Source organism: Chiloscyllium plagiosum, chromosome 36 (genome assembly GCF_004010195.1).
Source record: "Chiloscyllium plagiosum isolate BGI_BamShark_2017 chromosome 36, ASM401019v2, whole genome shotgun sequence".
NCBI lineage: Eukaryota > Metazoa > Chordata > Chondrichthyes > Orectolobiformes > Hemiscylliidae > Chiloscyllium > Chiloscyllium plagiosum.
This window is the reverse complement of record NC_057745.1, coordinates 17,053,907-17,072,587: the sequence shown is the minus strand read 5'-3', so window position 1 is coordinate 17,072,587 and position 18,681 is coordinate 17,053,907. Positions and strand designations below refer to the sequence as shown.

General features: G+C 39.7%; 2 protein-coding genes across 4 annotated transcripts in view; one reads left to right on the top strand and one right to left on the bottom strand.

The window, feature by feature from the left end:
- Window positions 1–18,074, top strand: part of galk2 (galactokinase 2) — a 119,967-nt gene extending 101,893 nt beyond the window's left edge. For both annotated transcript variants that reach the window (XM_043677417.1, XM_043677418.1), the window contains 2 exons: window positions 8,497–8,698; window positions 14,169–18,074. In XM_043677417.1, the coding sequence (XP_043533352.1) occupies window positions 8,497–8,698; window positions 14,169–14,376 (410 nt within the window). In that variant the 3' untranslated portion in view covers window positions 14,377–18,074. The remainder of the gene's footprint in view (window positions 1–8,496; window positions 8,699–14,168) is intronic.
- LOC122540996 (protein FAM227B-like) overlaps window positions 12,457–18,681 on the bottom strand; it is a 297,628-nt gene continuing 291,403 nt past the window's right edge. Inside the window, exons 16-17 of one of the 2 annotated variants that reach the window (XM_043677409.1) lie at window positions 14,656–14,771; window positions 13,486–13,568 (exon numbers count right to left, since the gene is read on the bottom strand). In XM_043677409.1, the coding sequence (XP_043533344.1) occupies window positions 13,565–13,568; window positions 14,656–14,771 (120 nt within the window). In that variant the 3' untranslated portion in view covers window positions 13,486–13,564. Of the gene's footprint in view, window positions 13,569–14,655; window positions 14,772–18,681 lie in introns of both variants that reach the window. The other variant, XM_043677410.1, reaches the window with a different exon arrangement.

Sequence of the window (18,681 nt, the reverse complement as noted above, 5' to 3'; positions counted from 1 at the left end):
GCTCGAGGGTGGAGGAGCAGGAAGTGGAGGAGATGCGGTGGAGAGCATCGTTGACCACGTCTGGGGGGAAATTGCGGTCTTTGAAGAAGGAGGCCATCTGGGTTGTTCGGTATTGGAACTGGTCCTCCTGGGAGCAGATGCGGCAGCGACGAAGGAATTGGGAATATGGGATGGCGTTTTTACAGGGGACAGGGTGGGAGGAGGTGTAGTCTAGGTAGCTGTGGGAGTCGGTCGGTTTATAGTAAATGTCCGTGTTGATTCTGTCGCCCGAGATCGAAATCCAGTCCCTGTACGCCATCCCCCATCACGAAGGACTCAAAGCCCTCCGCTTCTGTGACTATGCCAACTTTCTGCTGTCTCCACATGGAGACCAGGAAATCTCCAAACACTTAAAAGACAGTGGGAGTAGATAGTAGTTGAGACCAGTGCCAGGAGCCAAACACTAAAATTCTGAGGGTAGTGTTCAAAAGGATCAATATCCTCAGCTAAGTGGTCATGATCAGTGAATTCATCTATAAATGCCTTATTCCATCTCCTACACTACTGTCCTCAGAAAATGCTCAGTGCAGTGCCTACACATCATATTTATATTTCACAGCTTAGACAACTACCAGTTAGTGCATGACGACAATCATGTGAGTTTAAACCTTGGCATATTTCCCCTCGCCCTTGGTAGCATTTGACTGAAGTGTTCAACATCATTGGAACTATTGTTGCTGAGGCTGATGGCTGGGATAAAATGACGAAAGATGACAGTATCCTCATGTCTAATCCTGCTCCTCACACCTCATTTCCTTCTCATACCAGCATCTATTCAGATGGCATAATTATGCAGCTCTTGCTTTTTCCCCCCAGTCCTTCACCACAACTTTGCACCTGCAGTTTTCCCCTGAAATATACAAGAATTGCCAACTGGCCAGGCAGCAATGGAGAAATGAGAAAATGCTGTCACCTAACTTAGTGCTTACTGATACTGCACAAAATTTAGGTAGGATCTGCACACGATGAGATAGCAGACAAGTGTTGCCTGTATTTAGAATGAGAGGATTGTGCAGTTTAAAATTTGATTCAGTGTTGTATGTTTTCATTATTTACATAATCACCATAATAGAACTTTGGCCCGTATATTGCATTCTGGAAAATTAGTAGTTTGGTTCAGTATTGTTACCAGAAACCCTTATTTTGAAGTTTTACTTAAGTTTCTTGTTGCTCAAACCATAAACTTTAAGATTAAAATAAATCAGTGATCATTCCAAATCTGGAATACAGTTTCCATAATTGAAAACGATTGTGTCATTACCGTCTCACTTGTACTCAGAACAATTCAGGCTGAACAAAACAAGTTTCTGACTCTGGGATTTGGGTGTTGTGGGCAGGATGGTGGATACAGTCTGTTAGCTTTTTAAAATGTTTCACCATTTTAGGTTCTGGATGTGGTAAGTCTGCTATTGCGTTGAAGTGCCATTTTAATTAAAAAAAAGACTTGCATTATATAGCACCTTACACATGACTTCAAACCTTTGTAAAGTATTTCACAGTGAGGTGTTTTGGTCACTATTATAATGTAGCAATAAATTTGCCCACAGAAAAGAGCTAATATGATGTGAGCTGAGGGAGCAATATTGGCCAGAATGTTGGAGAGTTCTTAAAAAGGTTCACTGAACCTGAAATGTTAATTCTGCTTTCTCTCCACAGACACTGCCAGAACTGCTGAGTTTTTCCAGTAATTTTTGTTTATTTCTGATTTCCACCATTTGCAGTTCTTTGTTTTTTTTGCTATAAAATTCTTCTGTGCTCTTCATCTAAATAGTGCAATGGATCCTTTATATGTGCCTTTATTTGAAAGATAGCATTCTCAACACACACCAGTACATCAGCTAGATCAATTTTATGCTAAGGATTGGGATTTGAACCCACAACTTCCTGTTCTGGAGGTAAAAGCAGTGCCACTGAACCAAGGTTGCCACTTGATCTTGCATTGTTCTTTGTGGATTGGAGTGCTGATGCTGTTCAGCAATTATGTAGCTAGTAATAGCTCAGATAAAATTACTGTGTTCACTAAGGCAAACCATTTATCGGCCAGTCCTACACTGCTTTGAGCCTTGTTTTTAATTGGGAAGTTTTTAATTTTGTAAATGTATCTTCTATTCACCCTTCAAAATTATGAGGGATAAAGATTGAAGGTCCAGTATATGTCTTGCATTTTTCTAAGTCTAACAATTGGAGTAAAGGATTTATAGCACTTAAGCATGGAAGTTAACCCAGGTATCCTGTGTTATATTTATCCCTCAACCAACATCATGTACAGCAGATTATGAGGCCTTCATGTCATTTCTGTTTGTGATGCAGAAATTGATATTTCCTTTATTGTAACAGTGACTGCACTTCAAGTACCTCATTGGTTATAAGTGGCTTGGGATGGCCTAAAGTCATAAAAGGTGCAATATAAATTCCAAAATTTTATTTTAAGTAATCTCTCTAGTAAATATTTTCATCATCATACACTAAAAATACTCATTTTCATATGGAGATTTATGTTTTGGAACTACTGTAACCAAGTTACAAGAATGAGTGACCTTTTGAAAGGTTTTATACTTTGAATGAATCACCATGACGAATCTGCTTTGTTATTTGAAAATACTTTTCAACTCCATCTTTCGTCTGATGTTCATTAGGAAATGTACTGATTCATTCGCTGAGGGAAAGGAGGTTTCCTTGTCTTTGTTTGATCTGAATTTGTCAGAGTCAATGTTGGGGAGTCTCAGCCCACTCCTTTCCTGAAATGTCACTCCAGCTTTGAGGTATACCTTCAGCAACACTAATTTCCAAGCTAAGGGAACTAATCTTCCATGCCACCCTTCTATAATTTAAAATGCTCCTTAAAACCTCTCTTCTTCAGCAAGATTTAGATGATCAATCTTTATTTCATTGTATGTGATTTAGTGTCAAACTTTGTTTCATAATGGTCTTGTAAAGACTTTGACATGCTTTATTATGTTAAGTCGCTATAAAACTACAGTAGCTTGTTTGTGTTGTGTCAGGATGTGTCACCATTGTTGTGGGTCTTTTATGTTAATGACACAGGATACCTTAGGAATAGTGGTAGAAGAATCTGGGATATTTGCTGATTTGCTATGATTCTATAAGAATAACTCTGTTGATTAATAGTTGAATATTCTGTAGGACATGTCCTAATGAGTAAAACATTGCAATGCCAATGAGCTAGATGTGTCTTTGTAAGGTTGTTACAGAGTCTTTGAAATTAATTATACATGTGGTTATTCGAACAAAGAGATTGCATTATTTCTGAGTTCTTAATGCCACCCTAGCCATTTGTAGAAATCTGGCCTAGATATCCTTTATGGATACTTTGATACATGAGGCCAAAAAGTAACCTTATACCATATTCACTAGTTTTGATTCTGTTGTTGTATTTATATTTAGGAAACCTTGGCTATTACTGACCTTATTAAAGTCACCTGAAATTATCTTCTGCTTGACCCATTGTGTCATAATATGTTAGAATTCTCCTTGTCCTCCCTGGAATCACGTGAATGACCTTCACTGATAATTTTAACCTCTGCCAGTTAGTTAAAGCCAGAATGCTTTAGTTCAGATCTTCCTCGGGAATAAATATAAAACTATGCTCTCCTCTTTCTGCCTATCTTAGCAGAACAAACCTGCCCTACACGTAGAATTCATACTGACCTTCTGCCTTCCAAGAGCATTATAACTTCCTGTTGCCACCTTTAGCTGAACTATTTTATTTTGAGTGCATTTGGCATTGAGATCTGCATCTTTCTTACTTTGTTTTGTCTCCTTACCTTGGAAATTATTGTTGACAGTTTCAGCATATGAATGGAGTGACCTTATAGAATTTTCTTCTGTCTCTTATTTTAGTGAGATGTGTATCTTACTTGAAATAAGCTTGTTCAAACAGCAGAGGAATACTATACGTTAAATATCCATCCACTCTTGTCAAGAACAGAATTTTAAGATGTTTATATTTAGTTCATTTGCCAGGACTTATTAAAAAATGTGTCAAGACCCCATGTTATCCATTTCTAGTTGCCATTGAAAGCTTTTGATGTCACCAGATATTGTACAGCTGGAGTCCGGTGGAGCTCAGAGAATGGATGAATTTGGTCAACTCCCCTCCCTGAAGGACACTAGGAGAGCAGTTTTCAGTAAATATCCAATAGCTTTAATGACGTTTCTGAGGTTAGCCCACTAATTGTCAAATTACCAGGGCATAGGAAGAGAGGCATTGGCTATAATCAGATTTTTAAAAAATGTACAATGACACCAGTTTCATGAAGGTTAGAAAGAGACAATTTCCTTGTATATATTTTTATCTTGCATACTCGACAATCATGTTGTTTTTCCTCATTTGTTTTGGGAGGATCCAGCATTCTCTGGTGTTGTTAGCCTCCACAATAATTACTGCTATTCTCAGTCATCTGTGATGTCCCAAATGATAAGTATATCTTTCTGGCAATATTTGATAAGATGTCCTGTCTGTTGCTATGCATATTGATCGCATCATGATTGAGATTGCCCATGCGTGCACCCAGGAGGTTGGTCCAAAAGAATTTCAACTCTAAGCTGCTTTTCCATGGGTCAGCTTCAATTGTTTCTCCCACTGAACCTAGTACTAACCACACATAATCTTTGAATCTTTGACAGTCGCTATTTTAGATGGTATATTGTGTACAGCACATTGTGGATGCCTTAACTGTAATCTTTCAGAATTCTCTCGATTTAAAAATCATCCCTCTGGATTGGAAATTGCACGTTACTCTGCTTTTTATGAAGGGAGAAAGAGGAAAGCCGGGGAATTACAGATCCGTTAGCCTAATGTCTGTGGTGGGGAAATTGTCAGAATCTCTAATCAAGGATAGGGGTAACTGCACACTTTGAAAAAAATTCAGTTAATCACGGAGAGCCAGCATGAATTCATGACAGATAGGTCATGTCTGATAAACCTCAGTGAATGTTTGAACAGCTGACAAAGGTAGTGGATAGGGGAATGTCTCTGAATGTTGTTTATATGGACTTCAAGAAGGCATTTGGTAAAGTCCCACATAAGAGACTGTGTTGTGGGTAAATCATAACAAGTTGTCTTGAATTCAGGTACTTATTAAGAAGTCTCTCAGACAATTAAGTACTGAAACAATGATTTAAACTTTATTGCAGGTAACAAGCAAAATAAGATTCCTGACGTAAGCAAGTTAAGCCTCAAAATTCAACTTGGTTATTACTAGATGGAACTTAGCTATGTTATTAGCTATTAGACGGTGTCAGTCTCTGGAAGTTTCCAAGATTTGATCTTTGTGCATTGTTGTTTTCAGAGTTCAGCTTAGGAGAGTTCTGGTGTTGGATTCTTACATAATTTCCCTATTTCAAGTTTTTGGTGTGACGTTACTGATGATCCTTTAGATATTTTCATCCTCAACACTGATTATATTTCTTGACACATAAAGTCCATAGCTTATCAGAAGTAGCTCCCCTGTTCCTTGTTAACTCTGTGTTAGCTGCCTGTTTGACCCTTTTACTTCAGAATATTTCTTCTGCAGGCAATCTTAACTGCCCATTTATCACAAGGAAGCAGGATATCAAGAAGTGTTACCATCTCTCTCCCAGGGAACAGCTTGTTTATTTGCTTTGACTCCTTCCCAGGAATGATTAATGAACATATTGCTTTTAATTCCTTTATAACAGTTTCTCCATGTCTCTTTCATCTCAGAAAACAATTTATTTCAGGAAGAATTATTGCTGATTCTTACATTCGGTGGGTCGGTGTGGACTTGTTGGGCCGAAGGGCCTGTTTCCACACTGTAAGTAATCTAGTCTAATCCATAAAGTTACAACTGTTAATTAAGGTAGAAGCCCTTGGAATTAAGGGCAAATTACTGATGTGACTGGGAAATAATTTGCGTGACAGGCATCAGAAGGTAGTAATAATGGGTAGGTACTCAAATTGGCAAGATGTTTGAAGTATTGTGTGCAGTTTTGGGTCCCATATCTCAGGAAGGATGTATTGGCCTTGGAGAGTGTTCAAAAGACGTTCATGAGAAGGGCCCCAGGAATGAGAAGCTTAACATCAGAGTAATATTTGAGGTTTATACTCAATGGAGTTTAGAAGGATGAAGGGGAATCTATCTGAAACATACAGAATACTGAATGGCCCGGACAGGGTGGATGTTGGGAAGATGTTTCTATTGGTAGGAGTGTTATGAAGTTGAAGGCGTGTACTGTACCTTTAAGAGAGACTGAAAGTTGTTTTGCACTGAGAGCTTGCAGGCACCTGTCGTGTGACTGACTAGCAGTCTCAGAGTATTATGAAAAATTGAAAATATATAACATATGGCTGTGAAACAAATAGCTGAGTTTTGGATGCTGTTTTGCCAACCATTTGAATTTAACCAATCAGTTTAAATTATGCCCCAGGATACTAAAATCCAATTGCGTTTGAATTTATTGTTTTGCCAACCACAAGACAATCCGATGTTCGGGGTATAAAGAATCAGACATTTTGAAAGTTAGACAGTGAGACCAATGTAATTGCCAGAGTAACTGCCAGCACCACACACTTGATCAAAGGTACCTTTTTCATATGAAACATCTTTGCAGCAAAAGACCGAAGATGACCCAGTGAGATCTATAGCCAGAGGAAGACAGACACCGGAAATGACATCTGCTGAGTGGCTATGAAATTAAGTTGATGTAATTTTAATACAGGTTTTTATCAGAACAGTATATTCTTATAGAGTGGGAAGTAATAACAGACATTTAAGAGAGAGGAGTTTAAATATTTGTTGTTTAATGTTCATTTTTAGAGTTAAAGAATAAATTGATATTTTTCCTTTAAATAGTGGAATTTGCGAGTTCTCTGTCACTCATACTATAACAGATTACAGGGTGAGATGAGATTTCTGGGTGTTTGGTTTAATTGGCAGAAGGGTTCACCGCTGTGTTGAAACAGGAGAGACTAGGATCCGAGGGCATAACCTTAGAATACAGGGAAGACTTTTTAGAATGGAGATAAGGAGAAACTTCTTCAGCCAGAGAGTGGGGAAGTAATGGAATTCATTGCCACAGAAGGCTGTGGAGACCAGGTCATTGAGTATATTTAAGACTGAGATAGATAGGTTCTTGAGTATCAAAGAGATCAAGGCTTACGGGAGAATGGGATTGAGAAATTTATCAGCCATGATTGAATGGCAGGGCAGGCTCGATGGGCTGAATATACTCATTTCTGCCTCTATGTCTTATGTTCTTATGGTGTGACCAGTGTCTATGTTTGAGCCTCAGTTATTTGCATTATTTATTAACTACTTAGATAATGACATAGAAAGTCATGTATCTAAATTTGTTGCTGACATGAAATTAGGCAGCACTATAGAGGTTAGCATAAAAATCTAATGAGCTGTTGATAGACTAATTGAATGTGCCAATCTGTGGCAGATGGAATTCAATGTAAGTAAATATGAGGTTATCCATTTTGGACCAAAAAAGTATTGGTCAGCATACATTCTAGAAGGAATGAAGTTAAATAAGGATGGCCAAGGAGACTTGGGGGTTCATATGCATAGATCTTTAAAAAATCATGAACAGGAAGAGAAAATAATCAAGAAAGTTAATAGAATGCTGGCCTTTATATCCAGAAAGCTCAGGTACAAGGATGTAGAAGTTATGCTGCAGTTATACAAATTCTGATTAGATCCCAAATGGAGTACTGTGAACCGATCTGGGCACCATATCTTAGAAAAGATCTGGAGTCTTGCTTTTATTTCATATTGCACTGTTTGAGAATAGGTGCCCTGAAAACAGTTCATTTCTGTGATGGAATTGTGACTTTGAAACAAAATTTGTATTTCCCTTTTAAATAAGGTACTTTACTAACTTGCAGTCTAACCATAATCTTGTCCTATAGTAATATATTAATTTGACACAACTGAATAGATATGCTGACAGTATTTTAAATTGTGTAACAATTTTGCTCATGCCGATCATGCGTTTCAGATGTACTGAGGAAATCACTTTAAGGTTGTAGATTCATATTTGTCATAATTGAGGTTTGACTCCTGGAATCAACTTTAAGAATCCATGGAGTAGGAAATGATCATAAAAAGGCAACAAATTTTAATGAACCATTCTTTTCATAATGCACAGCGGGAATCCAGAATCAGCCTGACTTCCATCTACTACCTTAAATTGTTTTCCTCAGTACCTCTGAAAGCCCATGACCGACATGAGCAAAATTGTGATACAATATAAAGTATTGATAGCGTATCTGTTCAGTTAAAAAGGGTTCCTTTGTTTTACTTTTATGGCTGCTATGTTCAGTGTCATTTATCATTCGAGTACCCAAAGCAATGTTTGTAATTATGTGAAATCAAAGGTCTTTTTCTTGATAGAGTTACTTCCTGCATTAATTTTCAACATTGTTCTGAAAAAACATTAAAATTAAAAATTAATATTTCTGTTCTACAGTGACAACATTCAAACTTTATCAGCGCGCTAAGCATGTTTACACTGAAGCTAGACGCGTTCTACAGTTCAAGAGAATTTGTGATGAGGCACCTGCCAATGCATTGCAATTGTTGGGAGAGCTGATGAATCAAAGCCATACCAGCTGTAGGGATATGTACGAGTGCAGCTGTCCAGAACTTGACCAGCTTGTGGACATCTGTATGTAAGTCTTCCAACAGAAGAAGAAAAAGGATAATTTAGTTGTATGTTAATTATACTGAGGAATGTTTTGTGTCACATTTTCCATACAATATAAATGACATAATTTCAGCGTTTTGTTTATATCTAACAATTACAAAGACCACAAACAAAGGCTAATTTTATCTCATTTGTTGAAGATGTAATTTAAACACAAGACTCAAAACATGATCTTATGATATATGTTAAATGTCAGTGCAATGATAACACTTTAATTATGAAGTCAGCATTAAAATAACTCTTGGAATAATATGACTGGTCAGGAAATGAATCAGAAACGCAAATAGCTCAGATTGATACATGGATTGATATATGAATAGGAAGAGTTTACATGGATATGGGCCAAATGCTGGCAAATGGAACGAGATTTATTCGGATGTCTGATTGGCATGGATGAGTTGAACTGAAGGGTCTGTTTCCGTACTGTGTATCTCTATTACTTAACAGCCTTTCTTCCTGTTAGTTTCCAGAATACATTTTGTCCAATGCTAGTTATTGTAATTATTTCCTTCCCCTCTTTTGCTGCTTGATTATTTCATATTTTTGTATTCTTACTTGTGTCTTCTACTGTGAAGGCTGGTACAAAGTATTTGTTCAACTTCTCTGCCAGTTCCTAGTTCCCCATTACTTCCCCAGCCTCATTCTCTAAAGGTGAAAAATGTGTTGCTGGAAAAGTGCAGCAGGTCAGGCAGCATCCAAGGAGCAGGAGAATCGACAATATGCCCGAAACGTCAATTCTCCTGCTCCTTGGGTGCTGCCTGACCTGCTGCATTTTTCCAGCAACACATTTTTTAACTCTGATCTCCAGCATCTGCAGTCCTCACTTTCTCCTCATTCTCTTAAGTGCCTGCATTCACTTTGGCCTCTTCCTTTCATTTTGTATATTTAAAGAAGCACAAATTATGCATAGATGATTCATCTTGGACTCATAAAAGCCAAGTTGTGCCTCATGAATTTTGTAAAATTATTTAAGGAAAAAGTACATTGAGAAAGAAATGCTGCGAATGTTGTATCAGTGAATCTTCAAAATATTCTGCAATGGAGACACATTGATGAATGAAAACACAAACTATTAAAGGGTTGATAAGAACTTGGTTAAAAACAGGAAGCTGAAGAATGTGGCCCATTCATTTTGCTTTTAAGATGGCAAAAAAGTAAACAGCATTCCCCTTGACATTATCTGTCTTAATATACAGAAAGAATTTGGATTTGCTGTAAGGGGTCAATATCATCAGTTGAACATAAGAGAAAAATAGAGCTTTAATTCTGAAGAGATTTGTAAGTGACTTTCGGAGTTATGAGCGGAGTTAGGATCAAAAGCCTCTAATAATAAGTATCAGCTTGAGTTGAATATTTACATTACTGAGGTATGATAATGCAGTACAAAAACTGTAAATTTAGTACAGCTTGGCATGGATGAACAGAAAATGTGGAATTAGCTGATGGGTAGCACTTTGTGCATTAAGTCTTGTGCTGTTTATCCGATTTATGGCACTTAGTACTCTCAGATCCTGCATTTTAAAAATTCATTCACAGGAAGTAGATGTTGCTGGCTGGGTGAGTATTTATTGCCCATCCCCTATCACCTCATGAGCAGTTAAGAGTCAACCACATTGCTGTGGGTCTGAAGTCACATGCACACCAAACCAAGAAAGGATAGTAGTTTCCTTCCCTAAAGGGCATTAGTGAACCAGATGGGTATTGACAATGGCTTCATGGTAATCAATAGATCCCAGATATTTATAGAATTCAAATTCTACCATCTGCTGTGGCAGGATTTGAACCTGGGTGGTAGGAGCATTATCTGGGTCTCTAGATTAAAAGTATAGCAATAACTAAGCCATCACCTCCCTGGAAGATGCATTCAGAAGAAGGGTCACTGGATCCGAAAAGTTAACTTTGCTTTCTCTCCATGATTGCTGCCAGACCTGTTGAGATTTTCCAGTAATTTCTGATTTTGTTTCTGATTGCCAATATCTACAGTTCTTTGGTTATTTGTATAGTATTACTAACATTGGTTCTAGTTATCAAATGCTGCCAAAAAAGTTGCCATTGTCCCTGCAAACATTGTCTTTGTGCATTATTTAGGAAGCAAGACATTCGTAAAATCAGCTCTTCCACATTTTTGAAATAAGCAAGTGTGTCCCAAAAATGGCAAATAGTAAATGTCAAACAAAATAACAGGGAGCAGTATATTCTGCATTTCCTTTCACAGAAATACGAATTGGGTTTCACTACATTAGAAAACCTGAGAAAAAAATACAGGGTGTCAAGGAAAAGTTACATAATGGAGTAATGCAGTGTATTCTTGGAGGGTCAGATGTCCTGAAATCTCTCCCATGAGCACGAATGCCTGTGGAGTATTACTTCATGGTGGCTCAGTGGTTAGCACTGCTGCATGAAAGTGCCAGGGTCCCGGGTTCAATTCCTGCCTCAGGCGACTGTCTTTGTGAAGTTTGCACATTCTCCCTGTGTCTCCATGGGTATCCTCCCACAGTCCAGAGATGTGCAGGTCAGGTGAATTGGCCATGCTAAATTGCCTATAGTGTTAGGTACATTAGTCAGGGGTAAATATAGGGTAGGGTAATGGGTCTGGGTGGGTTACTCTTCGGAGGATCAGTGTGGACTTGTTGGGCCAACGGGCCTGTTTCCATACTGTAGGGAATCTAATCTAAACTGCCTTCCTAACAGCGCTGAGGGTGGTATTGTATCCCAAGGACTGCAATGGTTCAAGAAGGCAGCTCACCACTATCTTTTTGAGCTGAAAATGTGTTGCTGGAAAAGCGCAGCAGGTCAGGCAGCATCCAAGAAGCAGGAGAACCGACGTTTCGGGCATAAGCCCTTCTTCAGGCATAAGCCCTTCCTGAAGAAGGGCGTATGCCTGAAACATCGATTCTCCTGCTCCTTGGATGCTGCCTGACCCTGCTGCCCTTTTCCAGCAACACATTTTCAGCTCTGATCTCCAGCATCTGCAGCCCTCACTTTCTCCTCGACTATCTTTTTGAGGGCAATTAGAGATAGCTAATAAGTGCTGGTCTAGCTAAGGACATCCAGATCCCATGAATAAATGTCACAAATGAAAAAAAGGGGCACCTATATTCGAAGTGCCAATCTTGTGCCAAATATTAGCTGTTAGCTATCCTGTCACAGTTGGTAGAATTCTGTTACAGCATGTTTTGTGAAGTGGAAACTGCCAATGCTTACCGCCATGTGTGCTGCAACTTAAGTATCACCAGAGATTGAGTAATTGAGGAAAATACAAATAGGGGAAAAGGCACAAAAATCAACTGGCAGATAAATCAGCTAATACTGGAAACAAAATGTAATTGAAAACATGACATATACTCACAACTGAAATTATATCTCTCGGTGGTTAACACTGTTGACTCTCAGTACCAGGGACCCAGGTTTTGATTCTCGCCTTAGGAGACTATCGTGTGGGGTTTGCACATTCTCATGTCTGCAGGGTTTCCTCCAGGTGCTCCGGTTTCTTCCCACTGTTGGAAGATGTGCAGGCTAGGTGGATTAGCCACGGAAATGCAGGGTAACAGCGATCGGGTAGGGAGATGGGTCTGGGTGGGATACACTTCAGAGGGTCGATGTGGACTGAATGGCCTGCTTCCACACTGTATGGATTCTATGATTTGTAAAGGTAACTTGAATCTATTGACCCCAAGGAAAACATTTTATCTTATGTGGAGGAGGTACATGATATAAGTTTCAATTGAACTAGAAAATTCAGCTTTGGACTGAAGTTACCAAGTTACATAAGACCCCTGTATAACTGTAGTGCAGCCTAACTTTCTCTGCCAAATTGCAGTGAAAGTTTAGCACAATGCAACTCACGTTTCACAAGGATGCAGGTGTGATTTTTTATGGCCTGTGGTTACCATCAGTGAAGCTTCATGCCACTAATGGAACTTTTGAAACAGATTAATGTTCGTACTGTAATGTCAGAGTAGTGTTCCTTAAGCAAATAAATAAAACACATCACAATATTACACACTGATTGTATTTTAGGAATGAGACTTCCATTTAGTGATAGACAGAGTCCTATAGTTAGTAAATTTGAAATTGAAATGGAGACCTTGTAGGAATCAAAGAAGAAAAGTATTTCCCATGATTTTGGGCCAGAATTGACAGTGAAGAACGAGAAAGCTAATCAAAGTTTTATTCGATCCTCTGGAATTTGGGGATAGTGGTGTTATTGTATTCTTTTGGCCATGGTCTTATTAAATAGCCCAATGAGCTCCTGTTTCGATTTCTTAACTGACTTAATTTTGAACATGAGCTGCTAGTGAGCTTCCCAAAGCGATGATAAGGCCATTCAAACAGAGTAAATATTCCTTCTGGCATCTTCCAAATTTGCTGTCCTTAGTTTAGGATTATGCTTGTTACTTAGATTTGTTTAGGTTTGTATTGTTTAGTATGATTAATATTCACATGGAGGTGGTGGTGGTGGTTGGGGGGGGGGGAATCCCTCATGGATCCTAGTTAGAGAACAATTTAAATATATTGCGAATGATTTGTAGAATCTGTAATTTCTTTATTTGGGATTACAAAGCTTCAGCTGTGAAATTCCAATACTTTAAACTGCAGTCAATGATGGTCACCTAGGGTCAACTCCTTCAGTCCTGCTACTCCATTTCCAGCAATGTCTGCTGCATCATCTCAGCTCCACGCACCACAGATCAGGGACACCAAAATGTAAGTCCAATATTCTGATCTGCACCTATTGCCACCTCTGAATCCCCAGGTATAATTTATTCTTCACCGCTCCCTGATGCAATTTGAAAGTCTGTTGGATCATGGTCGAAATCCTCAATTGATTTTAACTGTTTTGAAACAAAATAAAGAAATGTTTATGACATCTATTCTGCTACACAAATCACTTTTCCTGGTTTTAGGTTACAGGAACATTCAGCTCAGAGTCCAGAATATGATCAGATGTGATACTGGTGGTTTGTAAGTGTTAAAATCTGCAGTATACTGAAATCTCTTAAATACTCATAGGCAACAATGGATAAAGTATTGCCTTTTTATATTCAAATCCAACCCAGACTGATGGAACAAAATTTTCTTTGCAACTGATGGTTAAGGATAATTTGTGAAGAGAATTTAGGTAGTCTTAAGCTAATTCCTCATTGGCTTGGACAGTGCAGTACAATGTCTGTTTGAAGTTGGGCTTGAGTCAGAGTTGAGAGAGCTTTCTCTGATTTTATGATGTGTGACCTGGGAAATATTCTATTCCCTCACACTAATTAAATCATTGAATTTTTGTGCTCAGCAAAGTCAAAGAAGACTTAAGAAAGTAGGCTTTCATATGAAACAAAATTCTTACACATTTAGAATCCTGAGTTTATAGATGATTGTGGCCTGAAAAGTAAATGCTCATGTTCTATCTGATGGTATTTATATTAATGATTATTTTTCAGACAATCTGGTGCTATTGGCTCACGGTTAACTGGCGCTGGATGGGGAGGTTGCACAGTGTCCATGGTACCCACCAACAACTTGAATAGCTTCCTGATGAAAGTGCAAGAAGTCTATTACAAAGCAGATGTTCAAAGAGCAGCTTTACACACACACAGCCTGTTTGCCACCCAGCCTGCAGGAGGAGCTGCAGCTTATTATGAGGCCTAAATAACTGCAAGACCTGTGGGAATAAGGAGACCTTTCCACCCAAAATAAACTAGAGAGCTGGTCTGTTTATTATTGTTACTTTGAGTAATTAAGACACATTTATTCAAAATAAATTTGAGATGATTACAAATATTGCTTCTTCACAATCCCTTGTTTAATTTGACTTGAGACCATAACAGAGGATGTCTTTTTTTGTTGCAAAATTTCAACTCAATGTTTTACTCAACCTTTTCAATGGTTATGATTGGTAACAATTCCTGTGAAAATTGCAATACGCACAGATTCTCATGGCATTTCATATTGTCCTTATAATCGTCATCAATGTCAGTGTCTGTCTCAGCTTCTGTCAAACTTGATTTTTGAAGTTCCTTTTTGGTTTCTTTGACTTTAGTGATCTAATGGAAATGAAGACAACAGTCAAAGAACAAAATTCATTGTGCTTTTAATCTTGTGTATATTTCACCAGATGTCTTCCATGTTGCACCTTCTGGCTCGAAGATTTTTATTTCTGCCATATATTAAACAGGTGTCATCTGAACAGGAAGGTTGATCTATTCATTAAGTTTATTAGGAAGAACCCAATACCATTGAAATCCTTCGCCAACCTGAATTCAAAACTTGCAGATTAGTATTCCAAACAGGCAGTTAATTAGAACACATGATAAATGAATTATTTATTATTATCATGTGTACTGAGGCACAGTGAAAACTATAGTCTTACGTGCTTTACAGGCAGACCGTACGATACAAGTGCACCAGGGTAACAGCAGAGTGTGCAGGATACAGTGTTACAGCTGCTGAGAAAGTGCAGAGAGAAATCAACATTAGTATTTAAGAGGTCCATTCTAAATAACAGCGGGTAAGAAGCTATTCTTGAAAGTTTTCATATGTGTATTCAACGTTTATGTCTTCTGCCTGTTGGAACAGGGTGGAAGAGAGTATAACTGGGGTGGGGGGAGGGTCTTTGAGTATGTTGATTGCCATCCCAATGCAGACGGAAGGACACATGGAATCAATGAATGGAAGGCTGGTTTACCTGATGAACAGGACTGTGTTCACCACTCTCCGTAGTTACTTGCCGTCTTGGGAAGAGCTGTTGCCATACTGCACGGCGATGCATCCAGATAGAATGATTTCTATGATGATTTATGAAAATTGGTAAGCGTCTTTATGGATATGCCAAATTTCCTTAGCCATCTGAGGAAATACAGGCATTGATGTGCTTTCTTAACTGTAGTGTCAATCTGGGTGGACCAGGACGATTGTTGGTGATTGCCACTCCCAGGAGCTTGAAGCTCTCGACCATCTCCACCTCAGCTCCATTGATGCAGACATGGGCGTGCCCTCCACACTGCTTCCTGAAGTCAATGACCAGCTCCTTCATTTGCTGATGTTGATGGAGAGATTGTTGTCTTTACACCATGCTGCTAAGCTCTCTCTCTCTCTCTCTCTCCTTCCTGTATTCTGTCTCATCATTGTTTGAAATCTGACCTGCAACGGTGATATTATCTGCAAACTTGTAAATGGAGTTGATGGAGAATTTGGCCAAACAGTTATTTGTCTATGAGGAGTATAGGAGGGACTTTAGTATGCAGCCTTGTGGGGCACTGATGTTGAGGATTATCGTGGAGGAGGTGTTATTGTTGTAGCCTTTCCTAACTGACTGCAGTGTGTTGATCAGGAAGTTAAGAATCCATTTACAGGATGGGAAGCAGAGACCTAGGTCCTGGAGTTTGAAGATGAGTTCAGTTGGAGCTATGGTATTGAAAGCAGACCTGTAGTCAATAGGTAGGAGCCTGACATCGGTATCTTTGATGTCCAGATGTTCCAGGGATGAGTATACGACCAGGGAGATGGCATCTGCATGGGCAGGTTGTGTCAGGAGGTGAATTGTAGTGGATTAAAGCAATCTGGGAAGCTGGAGATGATGTGAGCCATGACCAACCTCACAAAGTACTTCATAATTCTGGAGGTCAGAGCCAGTAGGCAGTAGTCATTGAGGCACACTGCATGATTTCTCTTTGGCACTGGGATGATGGAACTCTTCTTGAAGGGGGTGCGGACTTCAGACTGTAGTAAGGAGAGGTTAAGGATGTCTGTGAATATTCCTGCCAGCTGGTCTGCACAGGATCTGAGTACGCAGCCAGGGACTCTGTCCGGGCTGGTTGCTTTCTGTGGGTTCACCCTTAAGAAGGCCAATCTAATGTTTGTAATGGTCACCATGGGTACAGGTACATCCGAGACTGTAGGGATAGGTGATATCGTTTCACTGCACTTCTGATCAAAGTGAGGGTAGAATGGATTGAGGTCATCGGATAGGGATGTACTGCTGCCCGATTCTGTTTGATTTCGCTTTGTGGCCTGTTTTGTCGTGTAAGCCTTACCATAAACAACGGTTGTCCATCTGGCTAGTCTGGGTCTCAAGCTTAGTTTTGAATTACTTCTTGGCATCTCTGATGGCCTTGCAAAGGTTGTTCCTAGATTTCCTGTATAGGTCAGGGTCACCCAACCTGAACGCCTCAGACTTCAGTAGGGAGTGGATCTCCCGGTTCCTTCCATGGTTTCCGGTTGGGGAATGTTTGGATTAACATCTTCGATACACAGTCACCTACACACTTACTAATGAAATCAGTAATGGTAGTGGCATATTTGTTTAGGTTGGCTGCTGAGTTCTTGAAAATTGACCAGTCCCATAGAAGCCCTTCAGTTTCCTCAGACATACAGTGTACTACTTTCTTAACTGGGTCCTCACGCTTCAGTTTGTGTATGTAAGCCCGGAGGAGGAGCAGTGTTATGGTCTGATTTTCCAAAGTGCTGATAGGATTGGGGTGGTAGGCATATTTGATGCTTGTGTAGCAATCATCAAGAATGTTCAGGCCTCTGGTGGGACAGGAGACATGTTTGGTGTTTTGGTAGCACATTCTTGAGGTTGGACTGGCTGAAGTCACTGGCCACAATGAACAAGGCTTTCAGGTATTCTGTCGCTAGACTGTTTGCAGAATTGAATAATTCATCAAGTGCATACTTCATTTCTGCATGGGCTGTGATGTAGACCATTGTCAGGATAGTATAGCAGGTAGTATGGATAGCATTTCATTGTTAAATATTCTAAGCATGGGGAGCAGTGACTCACAAGGGTCACCACATTTTGAGCACCAGGAGGTGTTGATTAAGAGGCTGCCCCTTACCTTGCCCAAGGATGCTGAGTGGCCCATTCAGTGAATTGAGAAGCCCTCGGGTTGTAAGGCACAGTCAGGTATAGCACGGGTGAGCCATGTCTGTGTTAAACAGAACACACTTCTCTCCCTCAATTCTCTTTGGAAGATGAATCTAGCTTTAAGGTAGTCCATCTGGTTTTCAATGGCTTCGATGTTTGCAGGAGTATGCTGGGAAAGGGAAGCGGTGATTTGAAATCTCGGAGTTTCAGTCTCCCCTGAAGTCCAGTGCGTCATCCATGTATCCTGGGTAGATGGCTGCTCCGACATCAAGTGCCTTTGTTTGCAAGATAGGCAGCTTGGAATGTATGGACTAATACAGAGCCAAAAGAAAAAAGATTGGCCTTTAAATTGATAGGGTTGTTGTGGGGAAAATCACCAGCCTCAGAGTCAGTGTCGGGGTTCAACAACAGAGTTTATTGCACAAGGAAATACCGGAGCTCTGCGGAGAGAAAGACACCAACAGCACAGTGGTCAGCTGTGAGTCTTCTCTCAACCTGGAGCACATGTCAAGATACTTTTATACATTTTGTAATATAATAGGTCAGTGATGAGATTCTTGTCTCTGTAACATAGTTTGTTTACTGTAAACATTGCAGAATCATTGATAGTTTCGATACAGTCTTTGTCAGTTCCAGTGCAGCCTTTGTTAATTTCCACATGGTCACTGTCTGTTTCAGTGTAGACATTGTCAGTTTCAATGCCTGCACGGAAATCAATTGCTGTAGTAATGGGCGCTAATCGCTCTTCCTGAGAAGAACGGTTACTGCAGCCCTGGCTGTTAGCACTTTGTATTGAGTCTGTATCAAACTGTTAGCATTTCTATCAAAGACGTTGGCTGGACCCAGACACTTCGGCAGACAGTGTACGTTACTCATGCGTATTCTCTCCTCCACCTGCCTTAAACTTATCAACTGGATTGTGAGTGCATTGTGCTGGCCATCTGGTGGCCCCAGGCAGTGTCTGTGTTTGCACTGCTGTCTCCTTCCATATTGTGGTCCAGCAGCCATCTTGTGTGTCAAGTGGCCAACTTATGGCTCAGCGGCCATCTTGTGTGTCTGTTTGCCTAGTGTCACCCTGCCCGTGCCAT